The 18,391-nt window shown below is 40.8% G+C and overlaps 1 protein-coding gene across 2 annotated transcripts in view; it reads left to right on the top strand.

The window, feature by feature from the left end:
* Window positions 1-18,391, top strand: part of ACOX3 (acyl-CoA oxidase 3, pristanoyl) — a 272,680-nt gene that overhangs the window by 173,880 nt on the left and 80,409 nt on the right. For both annotated transcript variants that reach the window (XM_074229850.1, XM_074229851.1), the window contains exon 8: window positions 17,355-17,529. In XM_074229850.1, the coding sequence (XP_074085951.1) occupies window positions 17,355-17,529 (175 nt within the window). The remainder of the gene's footprint in view (window positions 1-17,354; window positions 17,530-18,391) is intronic.

Genomic DNA, 18,391 nt, shown 5'->3' with positions numbered 1-18,391 from the left:
CAGCATTTTTTATGGATTTCCTTGACTAAGCTACTGACTTCATTTTCATGTTTTTCCTGAATCTCTCTCATTTCTTTTCCCAGTTTTTCTTCTAACTCCCTCATTTGATTTTCAAAGTCTTTTTTGAGCTCTGTCACAGCCTGAGCACAATTTCTGTTTTTTTTGGAGTCTTTAGATGCAGGAGCTTGTGCTTCTTCATCTTCACACCAAGTGTATTGATTCTTTTTGGTATCATAGATAATGTATTTCTCAATGTTGTTCCTCTTTTTTTCTCTGCTTGCTCATTTTCCCAGCCTAAGCCTGTATTTGGGTTGCTTCCTGAGGTTTTGGGACACTCCCACAAGGGTCTCAGTGTGTGAGGCTCTGTCCTCCCTCCCAGTCTGTGAATGACCATATGCACCCCCCTCTTCCATGGGGCTAATGTTGGGGGGCCCTTCTATTCTATGGGGGGCCTAGACTGCCCTCAGGATCTGAATGTGGTCAGAACCCCAATGTCCTGTTCCAGGGGCAGAGCTCTGCCTTTACTCTCTCTCTTTACTCCCCTCCCTAGGTTCAGTTGGCTCATGCTCTGGAGGCTACTGCATACCAGCTCCACCTGCTTCTGTTTCCTGCCTTGGCCTTGCTGATCACTGTGTGACCTAAGGGCTGGGCTTCACATGCTCGCTCTGGCAGAAGTCCCCCAGCTGTTCCCCCAATTTGTGCCTGGTGCTCCAGAGGGTGTAGGTCAGGAACCCCCCCCCCCCACCACCGTTGTGAGCTGCAGCTCCCAGCACCCTGGAGCTGCCTCCGGGAGGCTGAAGTTCTTTGGCTCTGGTGGGCCACCCCTCTGGTGGGCTGCCCCTCTGACCCTGGGGGAGCAGAGTCTTTCTGCTCTTTTCCAGGTTACCTAGAGTAGGAGAACTGCCTCACTTGGTCCCTCTGTGGGTTCTGTCTCTCAAAAATGTAGTTAGAGTCCTTAGTTTCGAAGATTTATGAGAGAGAGCCTAAGACAAGATTCACTCTTGTCGCCATCTTGGCCCCACCCTACCCCTATCCTAGCTTATTGATTCTTAAGTTATCTCTTCTGGATCTAATCTTGAGGTCAGTGTTTTGCCAATGAGGTATTTTACATTTTCTGCTATTTTTTCATTTGTGGCCTTGTTTAACAGATTCTTGTTGTCTCATGGGTTTTGAGTTTTTGGTTTTGTTTAACATATTCTTCTTGACTCATGAAGTCATTAGTTTCCACAGATTTCTTCATTTTTTTCAGCAAAGAATTTTTTTCATTTACCTTTTGCAACTCTTTTTCCAATAGGTCACTTATTTTTGAAGGGGTTTTCCATTTGCCCAATTGTAGTTTTTAGAAAATTATTTTCTTTTTGTACTTCTGCAATCGAGGATTTGAGAGAATTATTTTCTTTTTCTGAATTTGTCCACTTGTGTTTGCTAAGGATTTGTTTTCATGTTGTCAGATGTTAATTTTTTCTTTCAAGGTGTTAATTTTCTCTTGAGTTTCCTTTCCCAATTTTTCCAATTGATTTTTAAATTCCTTCCTGATTTCTTCAAGTAAGTGTTTCTGTGTTCGAGACCAATTCATATTCCCCTCAGAAGTTCTGGATCTCTCGAGTTAGGATCATTGCCTTAAAAGTAATTTTCAATGGATCCCCCCCCCCCCAGTTGCTGATCTTTATGTTCCTAGGATCTTGTATTGGGGGAGGAGCTTTTTCAAAGACCTTTGGTTTTGAAAACCCTTCAGGTTTTGCTGACTGAATTTAGCAACTCCAAGTGCACCAGACAGTAGGGGAGGCTAGAAACTTTCTCTGGCATGTCTGTGACTTTGATTTGAGGCACTCTCCCTAGGCCTGGAGGAAGTAGGGGGCACAGGTGGATATTGTTAATCTTGAACAATGTGACTGGGCCCTGGGGTGAGGGCCTGTTACTAGGGTTTGTTCTGGGAAGAGGGCTCACTGAAACTATGGAGCTCATGCCCATAGCCAAGAGGATCAATATACAGCCTTTGCAACTCTCTGTGCTGGAACTCTGGCTCCCCACACCTCTGCTCTCACAGCCAAAGTTTCTTTGGCTAAGTTTGGTCCAAGGAACTGCCACTTCCACAGCCAAAGCCTCCCTGGCTAAGGCCAGTCCCCTGGCATCACCCCACTACTGTCCCTGCTCTCCACTCCTGGTTCACCCACAGTCCCCTGAGACAGACCTTGTTGGTAGATGTTCTTCTCCTAGTTTCTGTTTCTGAGTTTTGTCAATCAAATTTCTTTTAAGAAGTTTCTTTCATGTTATTTCTGAGGGGAAATCAGGAGACCTTAGCACAGTGCCTGGTTTCTCTCTGCCATCTTGGCCAGAAAAGATATAATGTATTTTAATTATTTTATAGTTTCATTTTTAAAACACGAGCTAAAAGTTATTTTTGCCATGATAGGCATTTGAAAGACCCAGCATGAAATGAAGCCCTTTCTAGTTCAAGATCTCTCAGCAGATGCGAATACTTTCAATGTATGGATGCCAGAAAGGATGTAAAGGAAAGAATTTGAGTGACTTCTTAAAAACTAAACCTCACTTCCTCTGTTGCTTGAATGTTGTGCATTTCAATCCTTTTTGTAGATAAGGACTTTAGAAGATGAGACATTTTGTAGGATACAGCATGTTGAAAAAGTTACTGTTACATTTTCAGGCCTGTTTAACTCTTCATGTTCCCACTTGCATCACGGCAAAGACACATCCATCTCCTTTTCACTTTATAGATAAGGAACTGAATCAAACAAGATCATTTGCCCAGGGTCTCATAGCTACTAAGCTTCTGAGGCTGGATTTGAATTCAGATCTTCCTGATTCTAAGTCTAGTGCTCTATCCTCTGTGACACCTAGTTGCCCTTGAAAAGAGGGGGGTGGGGAGTGGAGGGGAAGAGAGGAAGAACACTAAAAGTATACAACTATACTTAATGAAATTAGCTCAATATGCTGCTTGGAAACTTATGTATTTCTCTTGGAAGCATTTCTAAATCAATTAAATGAAACAAGGTTATCTGCCCCCCGAAATCTCATATTCCACACTAAACTAGTCTTATTTTTCTTTTCTACCTCCCTAAATGTCCAAGAGAACTTTGAACAAGGTAGATGTTTAATATCTGTTTCCATTGTCAAAAAAATTTTATAGTGCAATTTGCCTAAACAGATATATCAAGTCAGTAAAATAATATGCAGCATTTCTCATGATCCCATGCTTTTTTCCAATCCCCAAAGCTGCTCATTAGCAGTCAAACTTTTAAGTGCCTACTTTGTGTTAAAAATTGTGTGAAACTATTAACATTAACATTTTCTACACAATGATTCTAAATTACAAAGCAAGAGATAACTTTTTTTCACTGGAATGGGGAATTTTCTGAGTTTAAATAACAACTGAAATCGCAGGTTACATCCAAAAAGAAATTCTCCCCTTGATGCTATACATTTAATAATCAAATTGTGAATGACTCAAATTGTATTAGAAAAATTAATGAATGCAAATAAAACTGTCATTCAAATGACAATGTACACAAAAATTTATGTAGATCTCACAATTAAAGTTGTTGAATGGTCAGAAAAAGGCAGGATGGGGGAGAGCACATTCCAACCATGGTAGACAATTAAAGAAAATGCCAAGCAGAGAGATGGAGTGTTCTGTTTATTGAAAACCAGGGTCACTAGATTAAAGAGCACATGTTGGGAAATAAAATTTAAGAAGGGAGCTAGGTTACAAATTTTGCATGATAAGCAGAGAATTGTATATTTGATCCTGGCGGCAACTGGAAGCTAAGAGAGTTTATTGGGTAGGGAGTGAGGTGACGTGTCATGACAGGACTTGTGCTTTAGGCAACTCACTTTGTTGACTAAATGGAAGATGGATTGGAGTGGGGAAACACGAGTCAGACTCACTAGCAGACTATTACAGTAGTCCAGGTGTGAGGTGATCATGAGCAAAGAAAGGGGCATATCCAGAGATAATGCAAAAGTTAAATTGACAGAATTTGAAAATAGCTTGGATATGAAGGTATGGTGAAAGAGAGAATGAAGAATCCAGAATGACTGCTAGGTTGGGACCCTTTTGGTGTTGATAGGATAGTGTTGTCTTCTACAGTAATAGGGAAGGTGGGGTAGGGAATGGGTAGAGGAGAATGTATAAGGAAAAGATCATGGGTTCTGTTATGGACATAGTGAGTTTGAGATATCTATTTGGGTATCTAGTGCAAGATTGGAGGTCAGCAGAGAATTTGGGTCAGGATAAGCAGACTTGAGAACAATCTACCTAGTGAAGGATAATTAAATCTATGGTAGCCAATGAAATAGTATAGAGGGGAATAGAAGAGAGTCCAGAGTTGATTTAAGTCCTGTGTAAAGCCTAGTCTTATGGCACAAACTAGATGAGAAACCAGCAAAGGAGACAGAGGAGTAATTAGATAGGTGGGAGGAGAACCAGGAAAGTATAAATATTCCCCAAATCCAGAGTATCAAGGAGGAGGGACTAAGTGTCAAAAGATAGTCAAGGAGAAGTGTGTATCTTCCTCCATTCTCCTCTTTCACCAGTGTCACATGATGAAGTGCTCCTTACTAGAACTAACCACTCTTCAAGTCTAGTCCATTTTCTTCTATCTCATCCATAAGATACTCCCTTCCATCATCCCTACTCTAGTTTATTTTCATTCTCTCCCTCTCTGCTGGCTAATTTCCTATAGTATAGAAACATGTCTATATCTCTCCATATTCTAAAGAAAAGAAAACTAAAAAGACCTCACTCAACGTTTCTATGCCACTATCTATCATCTTAGTCAGAAGAATGTCAAAAAGAATGAGGAGTGAGAAAAGGTCATTGGAGATATTTAGTAATTTTGGAAAGAGGAGGTTTAGAGTAATAAGGTCAGAAAACAGATTATTATTTGTCCTTATTTTCAAAGACCAAGATCATCAGGAAGGTGAATTGAATTTAAGCCAGGAAGATTTGCACAGTCATCAGTCTCCGTCTCTCTCCCAGAATCATGGAAGCGTAGTGTCAAAAGATGACTGCTGATAGCCAATCTAAGCTCCAGGTGCTCCAAGCTCCAAATGCCAACTTTAACTGACTTTGTGGCTTTGTAATAAATTGTTCTCTCCTGACCATTCACCTGAGGGAGTCTTCACATACACCTCCCTAACTCACAGGTGAGTGTGAGGCCCCTTGGTTACCCTCAAAGTGCTTTAGCCTGTCTGCTAAGATGATTTATAGAGTGAGACTGCTACATGCTACAGCTTCATGGTGTCACAGGTAAAAGTTGGGTGCCAGTAAAAAAAAAAGGTGCATGAGCAAGTCCTGAAAAGGTCTGACCAAGCTCTCACCAGAGGTGCTAGTTCTCCTGGAACATTCCACAAACTTCTTGTAAAGGATTAAGAAGAGAATGGAAGGGGATAAAGTGATGATACATGGTAAACTTTTTTTTAGGAGTTTGATTACAAAAGGATTGAGGTGTTTTTGTTTTGTCTTTTGTTCTCTTTAGAATGTGGAGAGACATGGCCATGTTTGCATGTATGTATGTATGCTTTAGGAAATTAGCTAGTTGAGAGGGAGAGATTAAAAATAAACTAAAGAGGGGTGGCTAGGTGGTGAAGTGGAGTCAGGAGTACAATACTTACCTAGCTGTGTGACCTTGGGCAAGTCACTTAATCCCATTGCCTAGTAAAAAAAAAAACAAACAAAAATAAAGTGAGGATGATGGAGGGGGCTACCTTTGGAGAAGACCGGAGAAAATGGGCTCCACTGGAAGAGGGGTTGCTTTAGTAAAGAGAGAGAGCACTTTATCATGTGAGTTTGGTGAAAAAGGAGAACAGGGGGACACACAAGAGGCTCTCTGGTGAGGTTGGTTAGTTATAGTTCTCATTTTGGAGGCAGACAGGTTGGAGGTGAACTATGGGCAGGGTGGGGGGGTGGGGAAGGCAGGGGAGGGCTCACCCCTGATCTCCGGCCCCCTGTGTCTCTGACTTGGGGTCAGGGAGAAGAATGTATCAGCTTTGGGGTGTTTCTCTGAATAGGGTTGTGGGAAGAATGCTTTGTAATGTAGAAATATGAGAATCAGCAGCAGCAGTACCAAAGAAATGTATATGACTGATCTGTGCTAGCGGCCAGTACCTGTCCCCCTTGGAGTGGGGGGATGTCCCTCCTCCTTCTCCTCTGAGCATCTGAGCAGGAGGCCTGCCTCTGTGGACAGCACCAGCACCAGCTCGAAGGTCCGATTTCTTTGACCTTTAGAGTGACTTTTTCTGGGGTTTTGTACATTTCCTACCATAGAAATGTGGCTTTTGTCAGTTTTGTCTTTGTTCTCTCCAGAGATACTGTATATTAAAGCTTGCCTACAGGTCATTATTGCTGTTGTTATTTATGTCGGGGCCTCCAGGGGGAAGAGAAGGGTTACCTTGTGTCAGTGCTTTTCCCTTTTCTCCCGAGTCAAGGTCAAAGCTGGAGAGGGCTTGCAGGAGCTCTGGGGGCTCGCCCGCAGGCGCTTCCGGGCGTTCCCTGGCGTCGCGTAGTGATGACGTAAAGGAGGCTCGTCCCCTCCGGGTCTGTGGCCACAGGGCCGGAGCGAGGGGGCGGGGAGGGAAGATAGCGGTTCCCTGCAGGCCCCGCCCCCGCTCCGCCCCCGCCCCGCCCCTTCTCCTGGCAGAGCCTGGGGGGCAGAAGAGGCTCCTCATCCCGCACTCTCCCCGGGCTCGGGCCGCTCGCAGGCCGCACGGCAGCCGGAGGCGGTAAGGGGCCGCAGCGCCCGGGCCTCCCGTCCCGACCCCCTCGGCCCTGCCCGTCCCGACCCCCCTCGGCCCTGCCCGTCCCGACCCCCTCGGCCCTCCCCGTCCCGTCCCCCCTCGGCCCTGCCCGTCCCGTCCCGTCCCCCCTCGGCCCTGCCCGTCCCGTCCCGTCCCCCCTCGGCCCTGCCCGTCCCGTCCCGTCCCCCCTCGGCCCTGCCCGTCCCGTCCCGTCCCCCCTCGGCCCTCCCCGCCCCGTCCCGACCCCCTCGGCCCTCCCCGTCCCGTCCCCCCTCGGCCCTCCCCGTCCCGTCCCCCCTCGGCCCTGCCCGTCCCGTCCCGTCCCCCCTCGGCCCTCCCCGCCCCGTCCCGACCCCCTCGGCCCTCCCCGTCCCGTCCCCCCTCTGACCCTCCCCGCCCCGTCCCGACCCCCTCGGCCCTCCCCGCCCCGTCCCGACCCCCTCGGCCCTCCCCGCCCCGTCCCGACCCCTCTCGGCCCTCCCCGTCCCGTCCCGACCCCCTCGGCCCTCCCCGTCCCGACCCCCTCGGCCCTCCCCGCCCCGTCCCGACCCCTCTCGGCCCTGCCCGTCCCGTCCCCCCTCGGCCCTCCCCGTCCCGACCCCCTCGGCCCTCCCCGTCCCGACCCCCTCGGCCCTCCCGGTCCCGACCCCTCTCGGCCCTCCCCGTCCCGACCCCCTCGGCCCTCCCCGCCCCGTCCCGACCCCTCTCGGCCCTCCCCGCCCCGTCCCGTCCCCCCTCGGCCCTCCCCGTCCCGTCCCCCCTCGGCCCTGCCCGTCCCGTCCCCCCTCGGCCCTGCCCGTCCCGTCCCCTCTCGACCCTCCCCGTCCCGACCCCCCTCGACCCTGCCCGTCCCGTCCCCCCTCGGCCCTGCCCTTCCCGTCCCCCCCTGGGCCTCCCCGTCCCGTCCCCTCTCGATCCTGCCCGTCCCGTCCCCCCTCGGCCATCCCCGCCCCCCCCCCTCGGCCCTCCCCGTCAAGTGGAGGGTAGTAACAGTAAAGATGTAGTTTTATTTTCAAGTTCATGGGCCCCCGGTAATCTATCCAGAGTCAATGGTCCTTAGGTTAAGAATCCCTCAAGCAGAAAGATAACTTTTCAGGCTCCTTCAAATTCTAAATGTTTGTTGGTTCTCCTATGAGTTCCTTTTCCCTAGTGTACTGTTCTCTTTGTCCAGTTTCTCCCTGTGCCTCTCTGTCTCTCTCTGTGCCCCAGATTTCTTATGCCTCCGGTGTTTGTAATCTAAAGGGTTTTTTTTTTTTTCTGTGACCTCAGCCTTCTGGGTTCCCACTACTGAAGTCCTCATTTCTCTCCTCTTTTCATGCCTGGGGTTCTTTTGCCATGGAGAGACAACATGGAGATTGTAGGATGACTTATTAATCAGGAGACCTGTGACAAAATTTCAAATTTAACACTGTGGTCTTGGGCAAGTCACTCTACTTGTCTCTCAGTTTCCTCATCAATAAAATATAACTAATGATACTTAAACTTCATAGGCTTGTGGGAAAAATGCTTTGTAAGTCTTAAATAGCTTTAGAAATATGAGAATCATCATTAGCAATACCATAGTAATGTATATGATTGATCTATAGGCTAGTTACCATTCCCATTCCCTGGATTGCCTCATATTACCTCTCTTGCCTGGATTCCCAGAGGATAGTCTTGCCAAAAGAGTTCAGAGTGGGGCTATATGTACGATTATAGAGAATTGAGAGACCTAACAACTGGTATGGTTCTTTTATTTTACATGTAAGGAAGACATAAAAATTGATTATGAGTATAGCAAAGTTAATTAAATCATGCAAAGTACAGAAAGCATTATAATAATCTAAAACTGGAGTCATGCTTTAAAGTTAATCTATTAGGAAGATTATAAATAAGTGATTCTTTACTTCATTGTAGTTCTGAATACCCAGTATGCAGGGACCTTGAATCCCCAGTAAGCCAAGAACTCCATAAGATGGAAGTCATCTGTGGGAATTGGAGATGTTTAGGATGAAAGCTAGATCCTTGAGAAGTCATTTTGATGGATTTGGAACTTATAGTGGCTAACTTGGATTTGTAACTAATGTGTTTGTATGTTAATAGGTATCTGTATTGGTGTTGTATTCTCCTGCTAGATCACATTCTTCATCAGAGTTTTAGTTTAGACCACATTGGATTCAAACTTTATGTTTCTACTACTTCTAGCATACTGCTCACAGATGTTTTTAAAAATCCAATTATTTTGGAAAGCAATTTGAAATTATGTAATGAAAATGACTAAAATGTCCATACTCTGACCTTGAGATTCCCCGCCCCCGCCACCCCCTTTGGAAATATATCCCCTAAAATTAAAAACACAAAATAGGTTCCTACATATTGTAGAATATTCATGGCAGTAATTTTTTTGTGAAATTTTGTGAAGACAAAAACATAGAAGCAAAGCCGATTCCTCATGGATTGGGCTCTGTGAGAGACTTTCATTGGCATAATGCATTTATTCTGATGTTAAAATAATGTGCCATCATCTCTCTGAAAGTAAGCTAACTGGCAGCTTTACTAATCTGAACCATAGTAGAGAGCCAGGAAGTAAGACAAAAGAGTCTTTGAGAAGGTGGTGTATACATAGCAACAGTTTTTTAAGGTTCCTTTTAAAAAAGATTCAGAGGGGCAGCTAGGTGGCACAGAGGATAGATCACTGACCCTGGAGTCAGGAGTACCTGGGTTCAAATGCAGACTCAGACACTTAATAATTACCCAGCTGTGTGGCCCTGGGCAAGCTGCTCAACCCCATTGACTTGCAAAAACTTAAAAAAAAAAAAGAAAATAGAAAAGAAAATTCAGAAACAAGGTCAGCTGCCCTAACTTCTAGTCAGATTTTTTTTTAATGAGGTCTGTTTTTGACTGTTGGAGGAAGCTCCATAGTACAGGTAAGCACTGCTCTGCCAAAAAGTGAGACTAAAACAAAACCTGATCTTCCAACCTATGCTCCAGACATGACTGGCAGGTGTGGGTGATAAGTAGTTTGATCACAATTTCTATCTGCCTTCATGCCCTCTCTAATCTGGGTTCTATTCCAAAATAAATATTAATTCTGTGTCTAGTTCCAGGAATTACATGCAAAGATAGTTTCAACATTCATTTTTTGTAACATTTTGAATTCTAAATTTGACTCTTTCCCTCCCCCTTCTCCAATTCAGCAAGTAATCTGATAAAGATTATACATGAACAATCATGTTAAGCATTCCCTAATATTCCTTTAGGTCCCCTCTGGGAATTGTAATTACTTTTTTAAAAAAAATTATTATTTTATTTTTGCAATTATATGTAAAAACAATTTTTAGTATTCACTTTTAAAACTTTGAGTTCATGTTCTCTTCATCCTCTAAACCCTCCTTATTGAGATGGCAAATAATTTGATATAGTTTGTACCTATGTAGTCATGCAAAACATTTCTATGTTAGTCACATTGTGAAAGAAAATAGAACCAAGCAAAAAACCCTCAGGAAAAACAAAGTAATAAAAGGATTCTTCAATCTGTATTCAGACAGGATCACTTATTTATCTGGGGATGGTTAGCATTTTTCAGCCTAAATCCTTCAGAGTTGTCTTGGATAATTGTATTGCTGAGAATAGCTAAGTCATTCACAGCTGATCATTTTACAGTATTCGTATTATTTGTACACAGTACATTTCAGTTTGCATCAGTACATGTAAATCTTTCTAGGTATTTTGAGAGCATCCTTCACATCATTTTTTAGAACACAATAGTATTCCTACTTAATTACATACCACAATTGTTTAACCATTTCCCAATCAATGGGCATCCCCTCTATTTTCAATTTCTTTTTTCCAGAAAAAAAGCTGCCATAAATATCTTTATACATATAGGTCCTTTTCCTTTTGTTTTTTATCTCTTTTGGGATCCAGACCTAGTAGTAGTATTGCTGCATCAAAGAATATGTGTGTTTTTATAGCCCTTTGGGCATAGTTCCAAAGTGCTCTATGGAATGGCAGAATTAGTTCACAACTCTACCAACAGTGCATTTAGGTCTCATTCTCCCACATCCCTTCCAATATTTGTCATTTTCATTTTTTGTCTTACAAGTCAATCTAACAGGTATGAGGTAGTACCTCAGAATTGTTTTAATTTGCATTTCTTCAATCAATACCAAGTTAAAACATTCTTTCATATGGCTATAACTAGTTTTGATTACTTCATCTAAAAACTGTGTCTTTTGAGCATTTATCAATTGGGGAATAGCTCTTACTTTTTTAAATTTGACTCAGTAGTTCTCCATATATTTGAGAAATGAGGCTGTTAGAGATATTTTCCTCAAATTTTTTTTACAGTCACCATTGCTATTTCTCTCCATCCTATTCCCCTGCTTTATTTTATTCTCTTTCTCCTTTCACCCTGTCCTTTCTTAAGTGTTTTGCTTTTGACTACTCCCTTTTTCAATCTGCCCTCCATTGTTTCACCACTCCACTTCTCATACATCCTTCCCCTCTTACTTTACAGTAGGGTAAGTTATATTTCTTTACTTAATTGAGTGTGTATATTATTCCTTCCTTGAGCCAGTTCTGATGAAATTATGATTCACTCACTTCCTCCATCATATCCCTCCTCCCTTCCCCTTTAATGTAAAAGCTTTTAATTATCTCTTTTTGTGAGATAATTTACTCAACTACCTCTCTCTTTTTCTCCTAGTACACTCCTCTCTCACTCCTTAATTTTATTTTTTTAGATATCATCCCTTCATATCACCTTCTCTGTCTATATTTACTCCTTATACTGCCCTAATAATGAGAAAGTTCTTATGAGTTACCAATATCATCTTCCCATGTAGGAATATAAACAGTGATTTCCCTTTCATGTTAACCTTTTTATGTTTCTCTTGAGTCTTATATTTGAACCATTGTATTGAAAAATGTTTAATCAGCTCTGGTCTTTACATCAAAAATGCTAGAAAGTCCTCTATTTTTTGAATGTTCATCTTTTCTTTCATTATATTCAGCTTTAATGGGTAGGTATTCTTTGTTGTAATCCTATTTCCTTTGCTCTCTAGAATATCATATTTCAAGGTCTCTGATCCTGTTATATAGAAAGTACCAAATCTTGTGTTTTTCTGACTGTGATTCCACAGTACTTGAATGGTTTCTTTCTGGCTGTTTGCAATAATTTGGCCATAATGATCCTGGGAATTTTAATTTTAGGGTCTCTTTTAGAAGGCAATTGGTGGATTATTTCTATTTTACCCTCTGGTTCTGGAATATCAAGACTGTTTTCCTTGAAAATTTCCTGAAAGATGATGTCTAATGCTCTCTTTTTTTATCATGGATTTTGGGTAGTTCAGTAGTTTTTAAGTTAACCTTTCCTGGATATGTTTTCCAGATCATTTTTCCATTGAGATATTTTACATTGCCTCCTATTTTTTTCATTCTTTTGGTTTTGTTTTATTGTTTCTTGATTTCTCATAAAGTCATTAGCTTCCATTTGCTCAATTCTAATTTTTAAGAAATTTTTATTTTCTGTGAGCTTTTGTATCTCCTTTTCCATTTGGCCAATTCTACTTTTTTAAGGAGTTTTTTCCTTCAGTGAATTTTTGTGCTGTTTTATTTCATGTGATTGATTCTGCTTTTAAGGCATTTTTCTCTTCTTTGACTTTTGAACCTCTTTTGCCATTTGACTAGTCTTTTTTTAAAGTGTCTCTTTCATCAGTATTTTTGTCTTTATAAAATTGTTGATCCTTTTTTCATGATTTTCATGATTTCACTTTCATTTCTCTTCCCAATTTTCCCTATACCTCTCTGACTTGATCTTCAAAATCCTTTTTAAGCTCTCCCACGGCCTGAGCCAATTCATGTTTTTCTTTGCGACTTTGGATGTAGGAGCTTTGATTTTGTTAACTTCTGAATGTGTGCTTTGATCTTCCTTATCACCACAGTAACTTTCTACAGTTATTGTTTGCTTATTTTCCATACCTATTTCTTGACTTTTAACTCTTTGTTAAAATAGGGTTCCATTTCCAGGTTGGAGAGCATATTTTCCCATGTTGTAAGGATCTTGTGCATCTGTTTGAAGAGGTATTTCTAGGGATCTGTAAATTTTCAGTTGTTCTAAAGTGGTGTTTGCTAATCTCCTGACCCATGCTTTGCCCTGTGAGTGACCATGAGTACTCTTTTCTGCACTGGAACTATGAAGAGAGCCCCTGTTCCAATATGACTATTTGTTCTGGTGTGCTGGTGCTTCCCTTCACCCTGAGACTGCAACCCAGGACTGTGGCCAGGAATTGAGTATGGGCAAAGCAACAGAGTCCTGCCTCAGTGCTAGCAAAGGTACCCTGTAATGTCCTTCTGACCAGTTGTTCAATCACTTTCCCCCCTGTGGCCTGAGACCTGGATGTAGCTGCTGAATCATTGGTACTGGTGTCTGTACCCTGGTCTGCTCTGGATCCTACTCCTCTCTCACCCTGGTGCAACAGACTTTTCCTGCCAACCTTCTTTGCTGCTTTAGGTTGTAAAATTATTTCACTTTCTTCTCCTCCTCCTCCTCCTCCTCCTCTTCCTCCTCTTTCTTCTTCTCTTCCTCCTCCTCCTTCTTCTTCTCTTCCTCCTCCTTCTTCTTCTCTTCATCTTCTTCTTCTTCTTCTTCTTCTTCTTCTTCTTCTTCTTCTTCTTCTGCTTCCTCTCTTTTGTTGGCAAGGCAATAGGGGTAAAGTGATTTGCCCAAGGTCACACAACTAGGTAATTTTTCAGTGTTTCAGGCTGAAATTGAACTCAGGTCCTCCTGACTCCAGGACCAGCCAGTGCTCTATTAAACCAGCCAGTGCTTTATTTACTGCATCACCAAGCTGCTTCTTCCCCAGTTCTCTTGTAATCACTTTTTGCTCCCCTTTCAGCAACCCCTCTAAATGTGACAAATGGGTAGGGAATTTAAGGAATAGACATCACCTGGGTCTTCTTTTGAGTTGCTCAGTGTCCTAAGATCCTGGACCTTATTTGTAAAGCATGTCAGAATCTTGGTCCTCTATCTTATGTACAACTCACTTCATAGAACGTTAAATCCATAAACAAGTTTTATCTACTCAGTCCACATCATTTTAAAGGAAAAGAAACTGAGGCTTTGAGAATGTGATTTATATACATACACAATATATACACACACACACATATGCGTGTATGTATAATTTCATCTTTACTGTATAATGATATTATATTATCTCAGTATACCACAGTTTGTTTAATCAAATGACATACGCTTTCTAGTTCTTTGTTGTCCAAAGTTGCTGCTGTAAATATTTTGGCTTATTTTGGACTTCTGTCTCTGGAATTTTACTACCTTGGGATGTGTCCATCAATAGGATTGCTGGGTCAAAGAGTTAACAATTCTGTCCCTTCTTGCACACATCCCTGTTGTCCAGAATGGTTGGACCAGGTTCCATTTCCAGCCATATTGTGTTAGTGTACCTGTCTTCTCTCAGCCCCTCTGGCATTGACAATTCCTGTTTTTTTTCCCAGGTTTGCTACTTTGTAGAAGGTTATATCCATTTACTAAATCCATTTCCAGTGTTTTATTTACTTTGACATAGTGATCCTGATGTTAAAGTTTTGTATTCTGTTCACTCTAACTTTCATTTAGTGTTTTATTTGAATCTTCCTCTCTGAATTTTTGTCTAATATATCCTTATCTCTTCCTTTCCCCTCTCCTGGCACATAATAATTATTTTATGCATATTTGTTGATTTGTTAATTTGTCAGAAAATGCCTTTTCAATATTAGAATTCATCTTTTAGTGAGAAAATATATGTTCATTTTTTACAACAAACTCATGGAGTGCTATCTATATGATAATAAAGAGTAAAAATAGTCATATGGTGACTCTAATCTATATCAATTTTCAAAGAAGAGGCCAGAGTGCATCTATCTAATATCAGTGAATAATAGATTCCTAGATTTAGAAGCAACATTATTGTGTATCTATTCCAAATAGCCCCGAAAAGAGTATTTTCCACAAAAGTGGTATAAAACTCAAAAACAAATTTGTTATTGTTTAGCAATTCAGTTGTATCTTACTCTTTAGGTCATGGACCATACTGTTTATGGGTTGTGGGTTGTTTTTGTTTTTTTTTTTGAGCAAAGATTCTGAGCGGTTTTCCATTTGTTTCTCTAGTGGATTAAGGCAAACAGAGGTTAAATAACTTTTCCAGGGTCATACAACTAGTACTCAGGTCTTCCTGACTCTAGGCCCAGGATTGTATCTATTGAAACTCCAACTACCTCCTCAAATGGAAATGGGGGCCATGAACATTATGCTATATTGTATTTTTATTTACTTTGTTAAACATTTACCAATTGCATTTTAATATTGTTTTGCAAACCACTGAGTTTTTGATACCTCTGCTCTATAATATCTGACAAGTCCAGTGGTCAGAGGCTTCCGTGAAACTAGATGTCAGATGCATTCCAACTCTAGGTTTCTGTGATTATCTGCCTTCTGTTTAAATATCCCCAGTGAGGGAAAATGAATCAGTGTTTAAAATTGGATCATGTTTCTACTCTGCTGTCTGAAAGCCAGTCTATCTTAAAAGATCTCACCCCATGTGTTTGAGGTGAGCTGAAAGCTGCTTCACAACATCCCCTTGGTCCTGTCCTCTTCAGACTTTGGACTTTTCCTCATGCCATGCCTGTACCTGGAAAGGGCGCTCCCTATTCCCATTTATGCCTATCAAAAGCCTATGGAGTATGCCCTACCCTCCTATTTCTCGTAGCAGTATTCCTACCTGTATCTCTTTTTACTTATCCCATTCTACTTGATATTTCTGTTGTTTGTGATTATTTATATCTGCCCATCTTAGACTACATGAATATGTTCAACAGTCTCTTAATAAATCTTGAATTTATAAATATTTTGAAGGTCCTACTCATGGCATTTTTTCAATTGAAATTTTATTTTATTTTTCCAATTACATGCAAAAGTAATTTTTCAACATCATCCATTTGCAAATTTATGAGTTCCACATTTTTCTACCACTCCCCCCCATAAAGTGAACAGTCTGGTAAAAGTTGTACACTTTCGTGTTTAACATATTTCCATATTAGTCATGTTGTGAAAGTGGAATTAGAACTAAGGGCGGGAAAAACATGAGAAAGGAAAAACATAAAAGAAGTTTTTAAAACATGAACATGGTATGCGTTCCTTTCTATTCAGACTCCATAGTTTTTCCCCTCTGGATGTGGGTGGCATTGTCCATAGAAGGTGTCTCAGGGTTGTTCTTGATCTCTGAACTGCTCAGAAAAGCTGTATCCATCACAGTTGATCATCTCATAATATTATTGTTAATGCGTACAGTGTTCTCTTGGTTCTACTCACTTCACTCAGTTTGTGCAAATCTTTCCACCCTTCTCTAAAGTCTGTCTAATCCTGATTTCTTTTTTTTTTTTTTTTTTTGCAAATCAATGGGATTAAGTAGCTTGCCTAAGGCCACACAGCTATGGTGACTTGAAAGTAGAGATTATCATACTTAATATCCACATCTTTCCCCCAGTGCTGAGCATGTAATAGATGCTCAATCAATGTTTTCTGAATTTGTTGAATTCTACTGTGAAACTTTTACAAACTTTTACAAAGCATATCATTACTTCTTCTTTCCTTCCAACTCTTACATATAATCCAGATTCTGGCAAGTCTATAGGAGTCTTGACATAGGTATGGGAAGAAGTTTCCTCATGGACCAGCTGTGGAAGGAAAACCCTGAGCTCTTTGCCCACCAAACTTCTCTAGATATTACATCTGATTTCCCAAGTTGTTCTTTTCCTTTACATTCAGTGTTGTAGAAGCTTGTCTTATGCTCTTTCTGACTAAAGAATTAGGAAAAAAAGAACAATCCTTTAAAGTAACAACCAATTCTTAAATTAACTTGATGATTTTTTGGAGGTATTATTAGGGGTTAGGTGACTTGCACAGTCATGTAGTCTTTAAGTACTTGAGATGAGATTTGAACTCCCCTCTTCTTGCCTCCATCCACTATACCACCTAGTGTCCTTTAAATTAATTTGTGATATACATAGTTATTGGAAATCCTGGCTTAATTTTTTTAGACCAACAAATTTTTTCTTGATATTTATTGAAAATTCCACATTAGCCCAACTCATGCTTCATTTGATGTCATCAGAGTTATAAACCATCCACCAAAGCATCCCTGAGAAAACAGTCATTCAGTCTTAGTTTGAAGTACTTTACTAAGGAGGAGGAATCTTTTACCTCCCAAAAAGAAACCCATTCTTCACTTGTATAACTGGAATGAAGAGGAAGTTTTTTCTTAAGCCTGCATTAGTTTACCTCTGGCTTCCAGTTCTGCCCTCTGGGGGGCCCATACAGAGCAACTCTTAATCCTACCATTTCTTGACCTTTGTGACCTATGTGTCAGTGTTCAAATATTTAGTAAGCACCTGCATCTTGCAGAATACATTGTTAACTATTGATGGGCATTAAAAAACTGTCTTCATGGAAATGTTGTTTCAGGTTATGTTTGTTTTTGTTAAAGTAGCTAATAAGCTTCACTTTTTATTATGCACTGTATAAATACAAACCTAATAATATTAATTGATTTCTTTTGCAGAATTATTTCCAAAATGGCACCAAATTCTAAAATAAATGATTACAATCAAAGATCTCAGGATGCTTTGTTGCCGGATCTTCCAAAAGGTCCATTATGTTTATATAGAGAAAAATCTTCCTTCAGTTGGAAGGAACTGTTATTATTTTTAGATGGAGAAGACTTGATCATTTTTAAGGTGAGATGCTAATTTGACTTTAAGTAAACTGTATTAAGCATTTTATTGTCTTGTCACATCAGGATGGATTCATTTAAAGGAGTTAGACTTTTTAGAAAAAGTGGACTTATCACCTTAGATTTATTTAATTATCTTTTCTTTACAAAAACTGTGATGAATGAGTAATGCAAATATTATTCCCATTTTGGAGGCACAAACTGATAAAGAAACTTGCTTAAGGTAAATGAATAAGTACCTAATGAATAAGAACTAATACTCAAACTTGGTTCTTTTGATGTTAAATCTAGTGATTTTTGAATTATACTAAAGGAGCCAGATCTACTCCTTTATAGTATTATATACACTCCAGTTTCAAATCCCTTTTCCAACTCACTACAATTTTTGAATCATGAAATTTGAATTCCATCTTTATATAGCTTACTTAAAATATGAGTAGATATTTAACTAGGCAGGCTATTTATAGATCACAGGTCTGAATTAATGACATTTAGAGATTATATGTTATAACATTTTGCAACTTAAATTTGGCAATGTTGAACAAAAGAAGATATTTTTAATAACTGAATGCTCCATATACATGTCATTAGAAGCTTTAACATTGTGTTCTAAATAAAAATCCAACTGATTGAAAGTAAGAGGTGCCCCCCAACAAGAAAGATGACAATCTCACTGCCCTCTGTCTTGGTCAGGTCACATCTGGGATCTTGTAGAGGTTCTTGGTTTTACATTTTTGGAAGGGCATTTGGAATTGACAAACCTAGACATAAGTAGAGGATCTCCCAAGATGAGGAATAGTATCAAGTTTTTGTTGTAGGAAGATTGAGTGAAAGAACTAAAATTATTTAGCCAAAACAAGAGAAAA

This window comes from Macrotis lagotis, chromosome 3 (assembly GCF_037893015.1).
Source record: "Macrotis lagotis isolate mMagLag1 chromosome 3, bilby.v1.9.chrom.fasta, whole genome shotgun sequence".
Taxonomy (NCBI): Eukaryota; Metazoa; Chordata; class Mammalia; order Peramelemorphia; family Peramelidae; genus Macrotis; species Macrotis lagotis.
The sequence above is the reverse complement of the archived record's forward strand: the minus strand, read 5'-3'. Positions and strand labels throughout refer to the sequence as shown.